This window comes from Eptatretus burgeri, chromosome 3 (assembly GCF_056783735.1).
Source record: "Eptatretus burgeri isolate ZD-2024b chromosome 3, Ebu_testis_v1, whole genome shotgun sequence".
Lineage (NCBI taxonomy): Eukaryota > Metazoa > Chordata > Myxini > Myxiniformes > Myxinidae > Eptatretus > Eptatretus burgeri.
In genome coordinates, this window is record NC_140963.1 from 34,341,057 (window position 1) to 34,360,797 (window position 19,741).

The 19,741-nt window shown below is 44.7% G+C and overlaps 2 protein-coding genes across 6 annotated transcripts in view; both read right to left on the bottom strand.

The window, feature by feature from the left end:
• Positions 1-11,681, bottom strand: part of LOC147029654 (rho GTPase-activating protein 15-like) — a 223,255-nt gene extending 211,574 nt beyond the window's left edge. For 2 of the 4 annotated variants that reach the window (XM_085872867.1, XM_085872864.1), the window contains exon 1: positions 716-889. The gene's annotated coding sequence lies outside the window, so the exon portion shown is untranslated. Of the gene's footprint in view, positions 1-385; positions 453-715; positions 890-11,660 lie in introns of those variants that run through there. The other 2 variants (XM_085872866.1, XM_085872865.1) reach the window with 2 other exon arrangements.
• Positions 11,682-17,405: 5,724 nt separating this feature from the next.
• The window catches only part of LOC147029655 (diamine oxidase [copper-containing]-like), a 79,089-nt gene continuing 76,753 nt past the window's right edge, over positions 17,406-19,741 (bottom strand). Inside the window, exons 4-5 of one of the 2 annotated variants that reach the window (XM_085872870.1) lie at positions 18,535-18,667; positions 17,406-17,881 (exon numbers count right to left, since the gene is read on the bottom strand). In XM_085872870.1, the coding sequence (XP_085728996.1) occupies positions 17,609-17,881; positions 18,535-18,667 (406 nt within the window). In that variant the 3' untranslated portion in view covers positions 17,406-17,608. Of the gene's footprint in view, positions 17,882-18,534; positions 18,668-19,741 lie in introns of those variants that run through there. The other variant, XM_085872872.1, reaches the window with a different exon arrangement.

Here is a 19,741-nt window from a genome sequence, read left to right on the forward strand (position 1 = left end):
CCCAACCAACCCCCCCCCTCGTACTCTGGGCCCCCACCTTTTCCCCCACTTCCAAACACAATCTTTGGAGAACAGTTTCCCGTTAACCGAAGGTCAGATTCAACTCATGATATCTTTAGAGAGAGAGAGTTCTTCATCGTTCACCGAAGGCTTTAAAATTCCGGCGAGTGTCAAACGAACCGCCACGGTCATCACAACACAGTCATGTCGGTGACACAATGTACGATCGATCCTCTCAACACCAAACGTCGCTCAAAACGAAGGAAAAGCTCGTGCGAGTCGGTTCGTCGCATCGTGACGCCGTCATGCCTGCAACATCGTGACAACATCATGCAACAACAACAACATCGTGCAACAAACCCATGCCTGCAACATCGTGACGCACAGGGAGCTCGAAGCTCAACGAGGCAAGCACAACTTTCCTGTGTTTCACTCAACGATCACCAGCAACCGTCGCACATCCCCCAAAAACTTTACCGCAATGAGCAGCAGAGTCTGAAAAATCATTAACAAGGTAAACACGGACAACGTGGCGTCAGCGCGAAACCTGCTCGGCGTCCGCAAGGTCGTCAGTCAGTCAGGCAAACATGGAGAGAGAGAGATTGTGGATTTAAAGATAACTCGTGATGGCCAACAATGAACAAACAACCGCGGAGTTGTCGCACACGAGAGGCGGCGGGCGGGGAGTACAATGGATCATATAATATGTGATTACCTGTCTCGTCGTGTTGGGCCCACGGTCATTCATCGCCTCACAACTCCCTCCCTCTTTCTCCCTCACAGTTTGTTTGCTCGGGAATTCCACGTCCGCCGACTCCTGAAGGTTTTGCCACGAAGGGGGCAACGCTTGGAGGTTGGAGCCGCACACTGGTTCCTCTCACACTTCAAGTATCCACGAGTCGGCGCTGTGTCCATTACCGCGCTGTGATTGGTCCGTCGGTCTCGGAGTGCGTCGTCCCAATAAGACACATTTAGGCTAAAAAATTCGATCTTTTTTTAAAATTCGCGGTCGTTATTAATCCGTAACACAGGGAAAGGTCATCAGGAAACCGTATAAGTCGTATTAAAGGTGCAACAAACTTGAACCATCCACTTTTGTTCATCCTATACACCGCCCTAATAGCTGCTTAGTATTTTTCTGAATATGGGAACGTGTTTACGTATATATATATATATATATATATATATATATATATATATATATATATATATATATATATATATATATATATATATATATATATATATATATATATATATATATATATATATATATATATATATATATATATATATATATATATATATATATATATATATATATATATATATATATATATATATATATACATTTGTAATGTCTTTTCCTCGAAATTAAATATGTTCGTTTGCCTTTTGATGACTTTTTGTTTTATTCTTTGTTTTGAAGGTGACAATACGTCCGATGATTTTGGTGAATATTGAGTTTTTTATTTATAAACTATTGCGTGTCCGCACGTGCAAACAAACAAACAAAAAAACTTTCAAACCGCGTGCCAGAAACAACAACAACCACACATGCCGTTCCTTCGCTCTCGCGTGCCCAAACGTGCGTGGCCGTACGTGCAAAAAAAAAAAACTTTCAAACCATGTGCCAGAAACAAACACACAGGCCGTTCCTTCGCTCTCGCGTGCCTGTACGTGCGTGCCCGTCGGTGCGTGTTCGTACGTGCAAAAAAAAATATATATATATTTGTGACGTCAATATGAGGTCATAGAACCGTGTACTGTCATTGGTTTGGTAAATAAATAGCCATAACTTGGGAACCATTTGTCCGATTAATATCAAACCTTGAAAAGGCACATCGACAGGGCCCCAGCAATATACCTGGCAAGTTTCAATTAGATCGGTCGAAAAACAGCAGTCACACACACCACACACACATTGCTGGAATTATAGATAGATGACCTGAGGCTTGCAGTGGAACAGACATAGACACAGACGACTGTTGGCCGAGACAAACAGCCACTGAGCTTGGAGGAAGTGCAGTCACATGGCATCATGTCACATGGCAGCTATCGCCGACACCGTCAACAAATTCCTGCCCCACCCCACAGAATGCATCGCACGTGCCACACAATGACGACCTCATGATCAGCGTCTCCCTCGCACAGGTGAACGCCATCAGTCAGCCACAGGTGTTGTGTCCCTCCTCGAATGGCAACCGTGAACCTTCACATAGTCAGGACCGTACAGGCAAGACGGTCACCACAACGTCCAAAGTGGTTGCCGTCCCACAGGAAAAATATATCTGGAGATACAACTGAAGTTCTGGGTCTGACGATCAAACTCGATTCGGTTGTAACTGAAGTGGACACCTTGTGACGTTCTGACTGAGCTCGAAAGCATCCAGATGTCGTGTAAACGACTGGAACTCTGCCAGGCATGAAGACAATATTGCCATCTGGTGCGGAGGGTCCACGCTTCACGGCAACAACCACCACCTTTCGCCTCTTGGATGAAGACATTGCCAAAGTTCATGAACCCACTGAATGGATCGGCTCAATGGTGGCATCTCTAAGAAATGACAAGCTGAGAATCCGTCTTCATCCATCCGACCTGAATGAGGTCATCGTGAGAGAGCACCATCATCCCCATGTGCGCTGTTGAGGAGGTCGTTGCAAGTTCACCTAATGCCGAGGTGTTCTCGGTGCTGAACGCGAACTCAGGGTTCCTACGAATCAAACTGGATGAGCAATCGTCCTTCCGATGTGTTTCAATGCACAATTTGGTAGATATGGGTGGCTTCGTCTTCCTGTTGGACTGGAATGTGCACCTGAAATTTTTCAGAGGATTATGCACCGAAAGATTGAAGGCATAGATGGAGCATTCACGATCCTGGACTATGCTTGGAGCTGGTCCACACATGGAGCTGCATGATCAAATCCTGAAGCAAGTCGTCGAAAGAGCACCAAACTACAATCTGAAGTTGAATCTGCAGAAGTGTAGAATCCGCCAGTCAGGGGTACGGTGTGTAGGACATATACTGTCTGCTGATGGATTGTCACCTGCTCCGTCCAAAGTGGAGGCATTTCAAAGTATGCCGACTCCAACCGATAAGGAATCGGTGAGATGTTTCGTCGGATTTATCAAAGTTCGTCGAGCCTGGTGTTGGCTTCGTGGTTAGGGTGGCTGGCTTGGGATCCTCAGGTCCTGAGTTCGAGCCCCGTTGGCCACTGAATTAACACCAGGAGGTTGACTCAACCTGTCATCCTTCTGAGGTCGGTGAAATGAGTACCAGTGTACTGGTCCCGGTGTATGCCCCGGTTAGAATAGGTGTACCATATCCCTGTGTGTTGCAAGAGGTGACCAGGGTTGGCGTCAGGAAGGGCATCCAGCCCTAAAACATTGCCTCAAGAAGGAACCATGCTTGCATGGAGCCCGCAAAAAGCTAACCTCAACAGCTCAGCAGGGAAAAATGGCTGTTAGAGGCTGTTTTTTTTTTTTGTCAAAGTTCATCCCTCGGTTGAGTAACGAGTTAGCTCCAGAACATCGGCTGAAGCCAGAACATTTGAGAGACTAAATGAACTTTGCTGTCGTCCCCCTGTTCTTGCATACTACGATGTCAACAAACCAGTCGAGACTCACTGTGATGCTAGCCAAAGTGGACTTGGTAAAGTTCTCGTGCAGGACAACCGACCCGTCGCATACAACTCCAGGACTCTCATGTAGAAGGAGACACGGTCTGTACAAATGGAGAAAAAGATGCTTTCCATAGTCCATGCCTGCAAGAAGTTTCATCGTTATATATTTGGGAAACCAGTCACAATCTACAATGATCATAAGACTCTGCAAATGATCGCCGAGAAGCCGCTGCTGTCCGCACCGATGAGACTGCGGAGCGTGCTACTTCGACTGCAATAGTGTGATCTCAACATTCAGTGCACATGAGGGGAGAATATGCAGCTTCCAGACACCTTTTCGACAGCCTACCTGCGGGACACTCATTCGGAACTGGACAACTTGGAGCACATTTCAATGTTGGACTTTCTATCTGTCTCTGACAAGAGGTATTCTGATCTTCAAAAAGCTACTCAGTCAGAACTCACTCAGTTCCAGTGCACAATTCGTGACAGGTGGCCAGACGCCGGGCAACATGTATCACTCGGTCTTCGACCATGCTGAGATTCCCGGAGTGGACTTCCGCTTTCGGATGGCATCATATAATGTACAAAGGCATGCGAATCGTCGTTCCTCCTACTCTGAGGCCCTGGATGCTGAGGCTGATTCACAAATCGCATCTTGGAATAGTCAAGTGTAATCAACGAGCTAGGGAGGTTCTGTAATGGTCCTCCATGAATGTTGACAAAGAGCAAACTGTTCAGAACTGTTCCAAGTGTGCAGATTATCAATATCACCTGCTTGCTAAGCCCCTGAAACCATATCTACCAGACACCGAATCTACCTTGGAGTGAAATTGGAACAGACCTGTTCTAGTTTGTTGCTGAGTCATAATCCATCCACAACTTTTTGAGATATCCTGCTCACAGACAAACACACAAACAAACAGATGGGGGTGAAAACATAATCTCCATCCACCTTCGGTGCAGAGGTAATAAGGAAACAAGTTCATACCCAGATATCTATATTAACATGGAATAAATGATGTATGAAAAACACAAAACTGAATGGAGTGAGAGTCATCCATGATAAGGCAGAAGAGAACAGAACAGAAATACCCTATCATCCTTATACTGTTCTTCTTTTCCCGAATCCCAATTCCATCCTTGAACGCCCTCTTGTGCCCAAAGTAGGATTAGCATCTACATAGTCACGGGACACAACGCTGAGTTTGTGTGCTGGCAGGTAACCCAGTTCCACCAGGCTGTTATAAGGGAATTTGTTCCCAACTGAGCGTGGAATATTTGGGGAATTTGCTAGGAATATCCATTGATAGTAATATAATCACTATCTGTTGAGACTGCTCAGGTTTCTCAGTGAAATAAGTCACCAAAAAGAAAATAATAGTGTTGTGGGAATGATCTTGAGGGGTTAATAAAACTGTTTAGTATAACGATAGTTATTTCCAGCATTTGTTTAGATAAGTGTGACATATTGTTGGCGCAATGTTACTGGAGTAAGTCAGGGGGTGTGTTCTGACCCCCCAAACTTTTCAGCATGTGTATGGACTGGATTCTAGGGAGGATGTCAGAGAGATCAAGCTGTGGTGCATCATTTGGGAATGTCAAGATCTCTAACCTTGATTTCGCAGATGATGCAGTCATCTTTGCTGAGATGCTGGATATCCTTATGGGGGCCCTCGAGGTGCTGAATGAGGAGTTGGAGCCACTGGGATTTTGGGTTTCCTGGGTCAAAACTAAGATCCAGGCTTTCAATGACATCTTGGATGTTGCTATCTTGTCTGTACCTGTTTGTGGTGAGAATGTTGAGGTCACGGAGAGATTTACTTACCTTGGCAGTGGTATTCATGTCTCCACTGACTGTGAGCCAGAGGTCAATAGGCGTCTGTGTCAGGCCTGGAAGTCATGGATTCACTGGATTATGCAGTGAAGCGCTGTCGGTACCAATGCAAGAGGACGAAAGTCCGAGTTTTCAGGTCCTTGCTGCTTCCAGTCTTGCTCTACGGATGTGAGACTTGGAATCTAACCAAGGATCTGAGATGCAGACTTAACTCCTTCAGCACCAGGTCTCTTTGGAGAATCCTTGGCTATCGCTGGTCGGACTTTGTGTCCAACAAGCGGTTGCTGAGAGAGACTCAGATGAGATTTGTTTCCTGCATAGTCCGTGAGTGACAGCTGCGGCTGTTTGGACATGTAGCTCGTTTTTCTGATGCTGATCCTGCTCACTAGATTCTCTCAACGAGGGAGCCTCATGAGTAAAAAGAGGCCAATGGGCCGACCATGTGCCTCATGGTTGCAGCAGGTTGACCAGCATCTCAAGGAGATGGGGATGGGCCCGGCATCTGCCTGGGGGATGGCCAGACAGAGGCCCCTGGAGTACCGCCGAAAAGTGGACGCGGCAACACGCTGCTCAAGCACATGCTCCCATACCTGACCTGACCTGACACAGCTGTGCTCCTTACAAACATACTCAGCACACTCATCGCAAGTCGTTCTACCTTTACGATCGTTGCTGCAAGGGCAACAAAAATACTGCTTCTTTTCCAGTGGACCCTAATCTTGGCCACATGTGGACCCTCCTTGTTAGCTTACACCAAAAATCCCCATTGGAGCAGTGACGTTACTTGGGAGCCGCATCATACCTTCTGCCCTGTTTTGCTTGTGGGGCAATACCAAGTCAAGCACAACTTCCCTGAGGAACACACGTCGCTTATATGTAACACCTTGGCCCAATTCTGGATGCTGTACTGTGAGCAGGACATATGAATTCAGGCAAGCCACATCTACAATATTGTACCACATGGCCATAGTCCACCTACTGGTTTACCGTTTGCAGTAGTTGTGAACCATTTAGTCCATACAATTGACACCACTTTTTGTGTTGTAGTAGGTGACAATCTCAGGATTTAAAAATGGAAGAATACCAAGAATATATCACAAAGCAATATCGATGAATACGGACAGAGAAAATGTTTGTACAACGCTCTCAAAGGCAGAAGATGCACATCACAGATGATGCATCAGTTTAAAACTCTTGTCGTGCTCCATGTACCACTCCATACCACACTCCATGTACCACACTTAAGCAGATTATCAAATGTGATACCTTTTCACTATTTTCTTCCACCAATCGGATCTTTATTCCACTAGTTTTGAATGTTCATTAGATTTAGTTTCCTTGATTAGTGTTAAATGAATAGTATTAAATAGATACTTGCGAATATTTCAGAATAAATACTTGTACAAGATGTGTTCTTACGTTCTGGTTATTTATTTAATTTTTTTCTTTCTTCCTTTCTTCAGAATACAATGATTTTGAGCACAAACATATTTTAAGAGCAATGACGAGCTGTGATTCTATTATTATCTCTTGCTTCTGCTGCCACCACCTTTCCAAAAGGACCATTCCATGCATTACCTACTCTCTGAGTTAAAGACCCTCAACTTACCACCAGCTGAACTCTCCTCTTTACTACTCTCAAGCTATGGCTCCTGGTCCTATCACTGTCTAGTGTCCTAAGTAATTCTTCTGCACTTATTTTGTCTGGATTCTTCATTATCTTAAACATCTCGATCATATCCCCTCGTAACCACCTCCTTAATAATGGAAAAAGCCCTGTCTCCTTCAGCTTACACCAAAAAGCTTACTGTATCTGTTTGTCGCAAGGATGTTGAGGTCACAGAGACATTCACTTACCCTGGCAGTGATATTCATGTCTCTCTGTTGGCTGTGAGCCAGAGATCAACAGACGTCTGAGCCAGGCTTGGGGAGTCATGGATTCACTGGATCATGGGGTGTGGCACTGCCGGTACCTGTGCGGGAGGATGAAAGTCCGAGTCTTCAGATCCTTGATGCTTCCAGTCTTGCTCTATGGATGTGAGACTTGGACTCTGACCAGGGATCTGAGATGGAGATTTAATTATTTTGCTACCAGGTCTCTTCGGAGAATCCTTGACTATCGCTGGTCAGACTTTGCGTCTAACGAGTGGTTGCTGAGAGAGACTCAAATGAGATTTGTCACCTGCATAGTCCGTGAGCGTCAGCTGCGGCTGTATGGACATGTAGCTCATTTTCCTGATGCTAATCCTGCTCGTCAGATTCTCTCAGCGAAGGAGCCTGTCAGGGGAGGAGGCCAATGAGCTGATCGCGTGCCTTGTGGTTGCAGCAGGTTGATCGGCATCTCAAGGAGATGGGGATGGGCCAGGCATCTGCCTGGGGGATGGGCAGACTGAGGCCCCTGGAGTACCGGCAGAAAATGGACGCAGTGACGCGCTGTTCTGGCGCATGCTCCCATACCTGACTTGACCTCTGTCAGCCACTCCTGATAGCTGGGTCCAGCTCGGCCCAGAATCAATCTAGTTGCCCAGTGCTGAACCCTCTCTATGGGAGCTATGTCCTTCCTGAGTTGTGACCAAAACTGCACACAATATTCTCGATGTGGCCTCACTACATTCCTATGCAATGTTATAACTACCTCTTTTGATATATATATATATATATATATATATATATATATATATATATATATATATATATATATATATATATAATTGATCCCCCTATGAATACATCCGAAAACCCTGTTTTCTTTATCTGTAGTTGCCTGGCACTGTCCTGTGTACTTAACCCGTGTATCTATAACTACCCCGAAATCCTTCTCCTGTGGGACATGCTCCAAAATTGCCTTCTCCACGGCCTGTTCCAATGGTTGTGACGTCATCATCACTTCCATCTCAGTCTATACCAGTGGCTGTTGTAGGAACGTCTGAAGTGCAGTCAGAAGCCAAGAATGTTTTGTTGTCATCACAAGGGATTGTACACAAGCCTGATCCAAAGCCAGTACCACAGCTTGCTGCAGAGACTGACAATCTGTGTGCTGTAGGTCACGGTCGCATTCTGGATTCCCCTTTCTCAATAATGGTGGAATGGATTCAGTAGTGTAATGTGTGTGATAAATGGTATCACCTTTTTTGTTTAGATATACCTCGTTGTGAATTACCCTGCATCGAAGAGTATGAATGTACCCATTGTTCGTCAAATTCTAGGCCCAAAGTTTTACCTTTTGCTGTGGATTGATTTTGGAGAATTTGAGTTTGGTTGAGTTTGCAGTTGAGTTTGGAGAATTTGGAGAATCATCAACGCAATGCCGAGTTTTTTTGGACCATTGATAAGATTCATGTCTGGAAAAGATAATCTTGAAACAAGTAGAAATCTCTCATCTGAATCAAAACTGCATATTATTCAGGATTCAAATTTATACCGCAAGGTTGGTAACTATCGAGCTACCGTTGTTCCAGCATCACTGAGGCCAACTGTGCTACACAAACACAATTGTAAACCTACTGCAGGTCACTAAGGTTCCTGGAAAACCCCCAGTCGTATTGCTGAGAATAATTTATAGTGGCCTCCGATGTGGACCGACATTCGCAGCTCTTTCATGAGTTGTACTATTTGTCAAGCGATGAAACCGGTGTACAAATATCCTTTTGGTAACATGCAGTCTTCGATATCTGAGCAATCTCTGGAGGTTCTGTCTGCAGATCTAATGAGACTTTTCTCCAGAGTTATGCCAGCCATGTCTATCTTCTTGTGATCATTGACCTTTTTTCCAAATTTACTGGTGTTCCCTCTCAATTCATCTTCTGGTCAGGTCATTGCTTCAGTATTTGTACACAAGATCTTCTGTAGCTATGGTCTCCCTCAAAGATTGGTCACCAATAACAGACCACAATTCACTTCAAAGGAATGGAATGGTGAACAGACGTTCATTTTGCCACATCATCTACGAGCTAATTGGGTAGAACGTGTGAATATATATTTGAAAGGTATGATCCAAGCATACATGGGCACTGATCACAGGTCATGGAGATATTCACGTTTCTGAATTTGCATATGCACTGATATGAATTGTGTTTGCCATGACACTACTAAGATTGCACATATGCAGCTTATGTTGGGTTTTAATCTGAATTTTAAAAGTAGAACTAGACTGTAAGCTGCTGTACAGACTGGGGCAGACAAGGCCATTGCAGCCCAGAAGAGATTGCACAACAAGCCAAACAGGCCAATCTGTGATGTGATGTTGAAGAACATTTCCCAATCTGACACAACAAATAATTTTATGGCAAAGTTTATGATTCGATGAGTGGGATCTTTAAAAGTTGTCAAGATGACATCTGTTAATTGTACTCTCCGTGACCTAAACAGGGGTACTATTTGTTGTGCCCATGTTGATCAGCTGAAGCAGATCTGTGATTGAGTAGAGAGTGGGGATTGTATCTGTGGAAGTCTGATGGTCATCCAAACCTTGAATAAATGATGACAGAAGTTGATGAAACCTGGAAAAAAATTTAAATGCAAGTACAGGTGCATTCAAAGGACATTACCCTCATGACAAAGAAATAAATAACTATATGGTATTCATAGCCTGCGCAGCCTTGAGAAGGACTTGGTGCAAGCCAACCCCTATGTTTTTTTCTTTGATCCAATATGGTGCCAGACCAGTGACTGATGATGTCACTTTTATCAATTATATATTTCCCATGGGTAGTTGATCAATTAGCTAAAGTTTTTGCATTGATCGGTTAGCCGTTTCAACAATTGCAGAGAATATTTTTTCATACTGACCGAATCAGCGTTGCACTTGTCTAATTATGACGTCATATTGAAGGCAATGATGACATCATCATTAACATACCTTATTCCCCATGAGGAGTACTTGACAATGAGGCATGTTTCAATTTTTTCCATGGAGCGGTTTCGGAGATATAGAGGTGCAAAGTTTTTTGGGTTTTCCAAGATGGCGCCTGTACCATGTGACATATGACATCATAATTATTTTATATTCATTCAGGAGGAGACACACCTATGGTTAAAATTTCGTGTCAATTGGACTAACGGTTGCAAAGAAAGAAATTTTCATCACTTATCGAACCAAGCGTTGTACTTGTCAAATTGATGTCATAATGAAGAAAGCGATGACATCATTAACACATCTTATTTCCCATGGGTAGTACTTGACAATGAGCCATGTGTAATTTGTTTTCCATGGAGTGGTTTCGGAACTATGGAGGTGCAAAGTTTTTTGTTTTTTTCCAAGATCTCGCCTGAACCACGTGACCTATGATGTCATAATTACGACTAAAAAAATTCTACAAAAGGAGTTGCACCTATTTGGAAAACTTTGTGTCAATCAGACTAACTGTTATTGAGAAAATGAATTTTGAAAATTCAGACATACATAGGCACGCACGTCCATACGCACATGGACGTAACCAATCATTCAACCCTGATTTTCGCTTTGCGAGTGCAGGGGAATAACAAATTCTCCAGCACGTGACTTTGCCAGGTGCCTTCGTTGTTGATGATGTCACCATGCAGCATATAGAGACGGAATTGGGAAGGAGCGGTGTACAATTATAATTGATTGATTAATCGATGAATTGCGTCATTTAAAAAAATTATAATAATCGTAAAATAATTAATTTCTTAATCAATTGGCTAATTTGACAATTGGCTAAACCACCAGTGTTTCATCCGAATCTGTTACTTTTAAAAAATTAAGTCATCATTCAAAAAAATTAAATAATTCATTGATTAATTTTTTTTAATCAATAAATCAAAAATACCCTTAAATAACCAAATCACTTGATCAGTGTCATGTCCTCTCAGCTTCACAGCTCAAAAAGTGCCTGAGATATTGCCCAGATGAGAAAGAAAATACATAAGGAATTAATAAACGATAATAATTAATTAATTAATTAATTGATGAATCAAAAAAATAAAATATACTGTTTTTGCCAAAGCACATCTTTTGTCCCCAAATGTCAGCTTCCTAGCTCAAAGGATGGCTGAGATATTGTTACGGATTTGGAAGCTTATTGCACACAACAGTCAGAGTCCCTATAGATCAGTTATTTCGATAAGTAAATGTGGATAGATAGCTCCCTTTCCCCTATGTCTAATGGAATTAAATGTACGTGCGCTGCGAAGTTATTTTATAGATAGGATTTTTACACCCCTTATAACAACAACACACCTTCACCTCGCTTCCTCACACCGACGCCATTGTCTTCCTGCGTTCGACCACGTACGTGGGCGGAGTTTCCTCGGCCACCAGAGGTCCGACTCCGCCCCGGAGAGATGGAATGTTCCCCCCGACCAATGGGAGGCGTGAAACACCACAGACATCGACTTTCTCACGAACCCTCGACCAATGGGAGGCGTGAAACACCACAGACATCGACTTTCTCACGAACCCTCGACAAATGGGAGGCGTGAGACACCACAGACATCGACTTTCTCACGAACCCTCGACCAATGGGAGGCGTGAAACACCACAGACATCGACTTTCTCACGAACCCTCGACCAATGGGAGGCGTGAAACACCACAGACATCGACTTTCTCACGAACCCTCGACAAATGGGAGGCTTGAGACACCACAGACATCGACTTTCTCACGAACCCTCGACCAATGGGAGGCGTGAGACACCACAGACATCGACTTTCTCACGAACCCTCGACCAATGGGAGGCGTGAAACACCACAGACATCGACTTTCTCACGAACCCTCGACCAATGGGAGGCGTGAGACACCACAGACATCGACTTTCTCACGAACCCTCGACCAATGGGAGGCTTGAGACACCACAGACATCGACTTTCTCACGAACCCTCGACAAATGGGAGGCGTGAGACACCACAGACATCGACTTTCTCACGAACCCTCGACCAATGGGAGGCGTGAGACACCACAGACATCGACTTTCTCACGAACCCTCGACCAATGGGAGGCGTGAAACACCACAGACATCGACTTTCTCACGAACCCTCGACAAATGGGAGGCGTGAAACACCACAGACATCGACTTTCTCACGAACCCTCGACAAATGGGAGGCTTGAGACACCACAGACATCGACTTTCTCACGAACCCTCGACAAATGGGAGGCGTGAGACACCACAGACATCGACTTTCTCACGAACCCTCGACCAATGGGAGGCGTGAAACACCACAGACATCGACTTTCTCACGAACCCTCGACCAATGGGAGGCGTGAGACACCACAGACATCGACTTTCTCACGAACCCTCGACAAATGGGAGGCTTGAGACACCACAGACATCGACTTTCTCATGAACCCTCGACAAATGGGAGGCGTGAGACACCACAGACATCGACTTTCTCACGAACCCTCGACAAATGGGAGGCGTGAGACACCACAGACATCGACTTTCTCATGAACCCTCGACAAATGGGAGGCGTGAGACACCACAGACATCGACTTTCTCATGAACCCTCGACAAATGGGAGGCGTGAGACACCACAGACATCGACTTTCTCACGAACCCTCGACAAATGGGAGGCGTGAAACACCACAGACATCGACTTTCTCATGAACCCTCGACCAATGGGAGGCTTGAGACACCACAGACATCGACTTTCTCATGAACCCTCGACAAATGGGAGGCGTGAGACACCACAGACATCGACTTTCTCACGAACCCTCAACCAATGGGAGGCGTGAAACACCACGGACAACGACTTTGTCACGAACCCCGGACCAATGGGAGGTGAGACATCTCAGACGGTGATCCTTCCCACGATACCCCCTCCCGCAGGAGAAATGCAATATAAGAAACGCCAGGGCCTTGGAAAGGGGGGGGGGCATCAGTGTGAACGCAGGGTGAGCGTCAGGTGTGAACGGCAGGGTGAGCATCAGGGGTGAATGTCAGGGTGAGCACCAGCGTCAGGGTTGGGCAATCAGGTTTGATGTGCCGGAGATTGACTCGTCTGGTCTGGTCAGCTTGGCAGTGATCGGGTTCGAGGTGCCAGAGATCGACTCATCTGGTCTGGTCGGCTTGGCAGTGATCGGGTTCGAGGTTCCGGAGATCGACTTATTTGGTGTGGTCTGGCTTGATGGTGCTCAGCTCGTCCTCCTGGTGTCCGACGCTTTTACTCCGTCCCTGGTGCTTGGAGTGGCATCGTGTTGCGGGTTTGAGTCCCGTCGAGCCGGATCATCGAAGACCACATGAGGTGGACAGGTCCAAGTGCAGGCTCTGGTCTCGAGCTCACCTGTCCTCGAGCTGGAGGCCTTCAATAAAGACCATTGGGGTCCGTTTCTGTGTGTGGGCCCCTCTTTAAGTAGCAATTGTTAAGTGCCTTGTACTTCTTCTGCTTCTTCTTCTTCTTTCGGCCGCTCCCATCAGGGGTCGCCATAGCGGATCATCCGTTATGATCCGCATACTGATTTGACACAGGTTTTATGCCGGATGCCCTTCCTGATGCAACGCTGGTCGCCTCTTATGACACAGAGATAGATTAAGTGCCTTGTACATTGACTGCATTTATCAATAGTCGTGATAACTCTCTCTGCCCTTACATGCCCCCCTCATTTCCCTATTGTAAATTAATATCCTATTGTTGAATGTTTCAGCTCGTCCTCGTCCTTTCCTTTATTGACTTAGCGTGCTGCGTGTTGTGGAAATTAGCAAGGCTGTTGTGCCGCCGTAAGGGGACATCTGGACCGACGGGACTTTAGTGACCGTCCGCTCGGGTCGCACACGGTTCGAGTACGCTAAGTGGCTCATTCCGTACGGGTGCCGTCGATGGTGTGGAGACTCGGTAAATCGCCACATGGTCTCCAGGTATTTTGAAAATCGGCGAATAACCTTGTACCACGTGGTAGAAATATTGACCCTTAACGGTCCGAGAGGGACCCGTACTTTTCCGAAAAGGTAGGATCTAAATTCCGGACGATCGGTCGAGCCGACTCTGCAGCTCCATCTAGCGGTCATGCTCATCACCAATACCCGGCCCCGCAATAATATCACCCAGACAAACAAGAAAGCAAGAAAGAAAACAAGAAAATAAACCAATGTCACCCACAGGGTGACCCGTATCTTGCCAAAAGGTGACCAGGTGTGACTTCTTTAAGGTCACACTGAGGTGAACAGAGCTGCTATCCACCAGGAGCGACTCCTTGAGGAATATCTGCCAACGAGAGATTCCAATGAGAATCGTTCTACAGAGTAACCATGAAAAATATGCGTTTGCCTCATAATGTCACCAAATGACGTCATAATGTCTCAAGCTTGACATATCTAGAAAGCACTCATCGAGGTGTTCAATTTGAGGTACTACACGATATGGTTCCTAAAACTTGAAAATTTGACCTTGGGGTCAAATATGTTTGACCTGAGGCGTTAACCATGAAGGTCAAGGCCAATCGCCACCAAAAATTAATCAGCTGAGCGGCAGACCATGAACTAAATTCCCATGAAGTTTGAAGACGATCCGATCAAAATTACTCAAAAAATAAGGGTTTTGTCGACTCCCCTGATTTGCGACAAAGTGACCTTGACCTTTGACCTTGACCTTCAAAATTTTATGCGCTGAAAGGGACCTCTATAGGCCTCTGATATGCGAAGTTACAAAAATTTCCAATGATAAATGTGCTCTGCAGAATTTTTTATACGTGATTACAGACAAACAAACAAAAAAAAACATACAAGCTGACTAACATATCTTGCAAAAACTTCGTTTTGGCAAGATAATAACCAAGAAAACAAAAAACAGAGTACTCCCTTCGGCACCCGGCGATGACGTCATTCATCACCAAGACATGGAATTGGGAAGAAGCCGTGTACAAAAAAAAAGGATTGAAATGTGTGTGTGTGTGTGTGTGTGTGTGTGTGTGTGTGTGTGTGTGTGTGTGTGTGTGTGTGTGTGTGTGTGTGTGTGTGTGTGTGTGTGTGTGTGTGTGTGTGTGTGTGTGTGTGTGTGTGTGTGTGTGTGTGTGTGTGTGTGTGTGTAGTTTAAGGTTGTGCTGAAATAGTGAGATTAGTTACACTGCCAGCTGATATACTGTACATTGTAATAACTTTACATGGCAGGGATACACTGCAATTGAGCCATTGAATGTCTTTTCCAATATCGTGGATTTTTTTGTTTATTGAACGAGAATCAACTGTTGTGAAATATATTTTGCTGCCTGTCACGACACGTGTTCACATTGTAATGATTGACAACAAAATTACATCCTGGCATCCAAATTATTGCATCCTGACAAGAAGTCAAGAAGGATTATCTTTTCATTCGACATTTTTTCTCTCTTTGGTCCTCCAACAATAAACTAAAAGGAAGAAGGAACCCTGGAGGGTGTTGCTTTCTCACTTTATACATCTGGTGTCTTACTGGAATATCATTGGAGTCTTCCCATCCTCCAGATATAGAACCATAACAATACTAACCATAACCAACTTAAAGCTATGGTTTCAGTCCCCTTTTCTTTCATTGCAATCTCCTGCGATTAAGCCGAGTCTATGGGCCTATCACTTTATCATTGCCAACAGGTCGGTGGTCTTTTTGTCTTCTTTGGCCTCTTTCTGGTCTTGTATCCTCTGCTCTTTCCATGCTTCCCCCCACCCCCCCCCCCAGGTTTCTGTAGATTCACATTGTCCACCAGCAACCTCCTCCTGAAACTCCCAAAATGCAGAATCGCCACTCACCTCCACTCATTTGTTTATTTTCTTCCATCTCTGCAACCAACTTCCACATTCTCTTCAATCTCATCCTTCCCTCCAGGTCTTTAAAACGGCTGTTAACTACCATCTCAGATCAACACCCATCCCAAACCATGATCATTTCAACACCCGTTAAACCACCTATTCCTCCCCCCCCCAATTTTGTTTTTTATTTGCTTCTGTAACCATCTTGTCCACCCCCTGCATTCTCCCCCACCACTCCTCCTTTCCTGCACATCCCATGTTTGTTTCTATTTTACAAATTTCTGTCTATTTTCTCCCTCGGCCCTGCTGTTGAGATATCCCCCCTGTCTTCCTGCTGTTCCTTTTGTTATGTTGCATTCTGATCTGTTCTGTGTTCTTGGTCTTCCACGAGCCTTGACTCTGTATACTGTTCATAATTTTTTTTCCAGATAATACACAACTTGCGAAATGATGTAATCTGCCTCAGGTTGATTGGTGTGCATGTGCAGAAACCCCAAGTGGTGGTCCATAGCGGCTGACTGGACACATATCATACGTGCTAGGTAAGGATTGCAACACGGATCGGCTCACCAAGCTTTTAAAGAATCCGAAAATACATGGAAACATACCTGCAAGAAAGTGGTGTGCCTCTGCCCAACGAAAGGTTTGGAGAACCTTCTGATCAACTCATCCCAAAAGTTGATATCTTGCAGCCTGTACTGCATAAACTCCCTCCTGACCACGTGAGCCAATGAAAAGCCTGAAGGTTCATATTCGGGTGCATTCTACCCAAACCTTTGTGTTTCTTAACACCATTGGGAAGGTCGTATATGGGGCTCGTCGGCACACAGGGTGAGTTCAAAATAATGATTTTTACTATTAATGAAATTATACGAGATTTTTGCATCTTTTGGTGAAAGGACAAACATCCATGTGTGTGTGTGTGTGTGTGTGTGTGTGTGTGTGTGTGTGTGTGTGTGTGTGTGTGTGTGTGTGTGTGTGTGTGTGTGTTATATCCACTGCCGCTGCTCCCTTGTATGAACAGGTAATGGTTCGAACCAGACTCCTCTCATCCACGGATATTTCTCCTTTTCCTATACTATATTTCTGTGAGTCCGATTTGCATTCAGCAACAACCCAATTATGGTTAACCATCTTGAAATTTCCACTCTTTTTTTCTAAATGCTGAAAATTATGTTGAAAAGGCGATTTGAACAGATTGCACACTGGCAACGGCAGGTTGAAAGTGCTCTGCGAGCTGAACAGAGGCACTGTAAACACATACACAGTGCATGAGCAAAAGGCCTCATTTAATATTCATGTCATTTCAAAAATTGAGTATTGATACAGGGGGTCGGTTCCACAGATGAAAGAATAGAGGGATAAAGGAATGGAGATGAGCATTCAGTTTAGAATTTGTGTGAGTAACCAGGTGTGTGAAAATTAACAAAAAAACAGAGAACTTCCCAACATGTTCTCAGCCATAAAGTAGGTGCTCATTTTCCAAAATAATAAAATGGCTCCATTGTCACAGAACATTCCTGAGACTCTCCACGCATCGTGCCTTCTGCAGACCAAACGATATTTACTCCCGTGGTAGCTCCTTGTCTCACAACCACACCATCAGGTGAAGCAAGCGATGGATCCTCATCAAAGAAATGAAATGGACGAAAGAGAAACCCAACACTATTACCAGCTGTCGGAGTAGCAGGAATGTCCTCAGTGCTGGGCACGTGAACAAAACCTGTTGTGATCCAAGCCACCAAGTCCTATAAGTGAGGTAATAGGTGAAAAAAAGTCATAAAATAAATTCATATCAGATTTGATTACGCCATTCTCCAAAAGCAAATCGTGTTCTGCTGATGCAGTTTCCGAAGGAATGAATACACTGGGTGATTTGCCATTGTCTTGTTAATCCCCACAATATTTTGGGCTCCACCATGTACCTTTGCTCTATTGTAGGTGATGGGGTGCCAAAGCCACAGCTTAGGGGTTGCACTTTGTTCAGCAAATGAGAGCAGAATTTTAGAATTTGGTCAGAACCTGGCAAAACTTGCCAACTCTTTGCAAAGAACGTAGTGGGATCTTTCACATTCAGCAAATAACGCTAGGAACTCGATCCTTCACTTAACATCCTTCTGAGGGATGGTGCACTCATTAATGCAATACCCAGCCTATGAAGCACTAACCAACAGTTGATTGTCAGACTGGGAATCGAACCCAGACCAGACAGCTCAAAGGCAAGGCAAATACACTTTTTCTGCACCATCTTGTTGAACTTGCCATTACCTTCCCAGCAAAAGTCTGGAAATATTTTTTCACATGAATTATGATCAAGCAAGTACAGTTTTTTTGAGAATTGTACCACAATAGGTTAAATGGCTTCAACTTTTGTTTGGTCAAAGCTGTTCCTGAATCATACCTTGTTTTCGATGTTTTCATTGTCGTTGAGAAAATCGTCGAAATATACGACTGGATCCCAAAGGTTGTTTTGATTGTACATACTGCAACTGATGGTTTCACTTTCTTTGTACTTTGTGACAGCTACTTCATACCTGGAAGAAAAGGATAAATAATCGTACCATATCATTTGCATGTGTTATGACATGTTCATAAATATATCAATCACATTTCCAACGACAGAAAAGTAACAATAAAATAGAACAGGAATAAATTCCTACGTGGGGTACACACACACACACACACACACACACACACACACACACACACACACACACACACACACACACACACACACACACACACACACACACACACACACACACACACACACACACACGCATTTAAAGGCCATTTTCCCCGCTAAAGCGGGGGGTTAGCTTTGCAGGCCCCATGACAATCTTCTCTACTTTACCCTATTTTCTGCATCTCCCCTTCTTAATCCCCTTGCCCACATTTCTTCTTCCAGTACCTTTGGCCAAGTTTTTATCGGTCTTCCCCGTCCTCTACTTCCCACCACACTCATTTCCAACACTTCTCTCACCCAGTCACTTTCATCCTTCCTCAACACATGACCCAACCATCTCAACCTGTTTCTCTTCACAACCTCCATCACAGACTCTATTCCCATCATCTTCCGCAAGTCATCATTTGTCTTCCTCTCTCTCAACGATACTCCACACATCCACCGAACCATTCACGTTTCGACCCTTTCCAGCCTTTGGTGCTGCTCTATATTCAGTACCTATGTCTCACTCCCATATGTAGCATACACCTTTCCCTTCAGCTTCAACGACACTCCCCTCTTTGTCAGCACGCCACTCAGTTCCCAAAACTTCTTCCATGCACATCTCACTCTAGCAACCGTCGAAGAGTCTGATCCACCTTCTCCATTCAGCATGTCTCGGAGATAGCAAAATGTTTTCACCCCTTCCAGCTTCACACCATCTCCAAGATCCAACTCAACAATTCCTTCATCTGCTGCTCCCTCGATGCACACCTTACACTTGAATGTAGCTGCCACACTGGTTAATGACCCTCTCACCCCACTACATTTTCGATGAACCCATTCAGCACACATTGTACACTGAATGGAGTTCACTCCGACACCCTTCCTGCACACAGCACACGGCCACTTCCCAGTCCTTTCCACCTCACCACATGCTTTA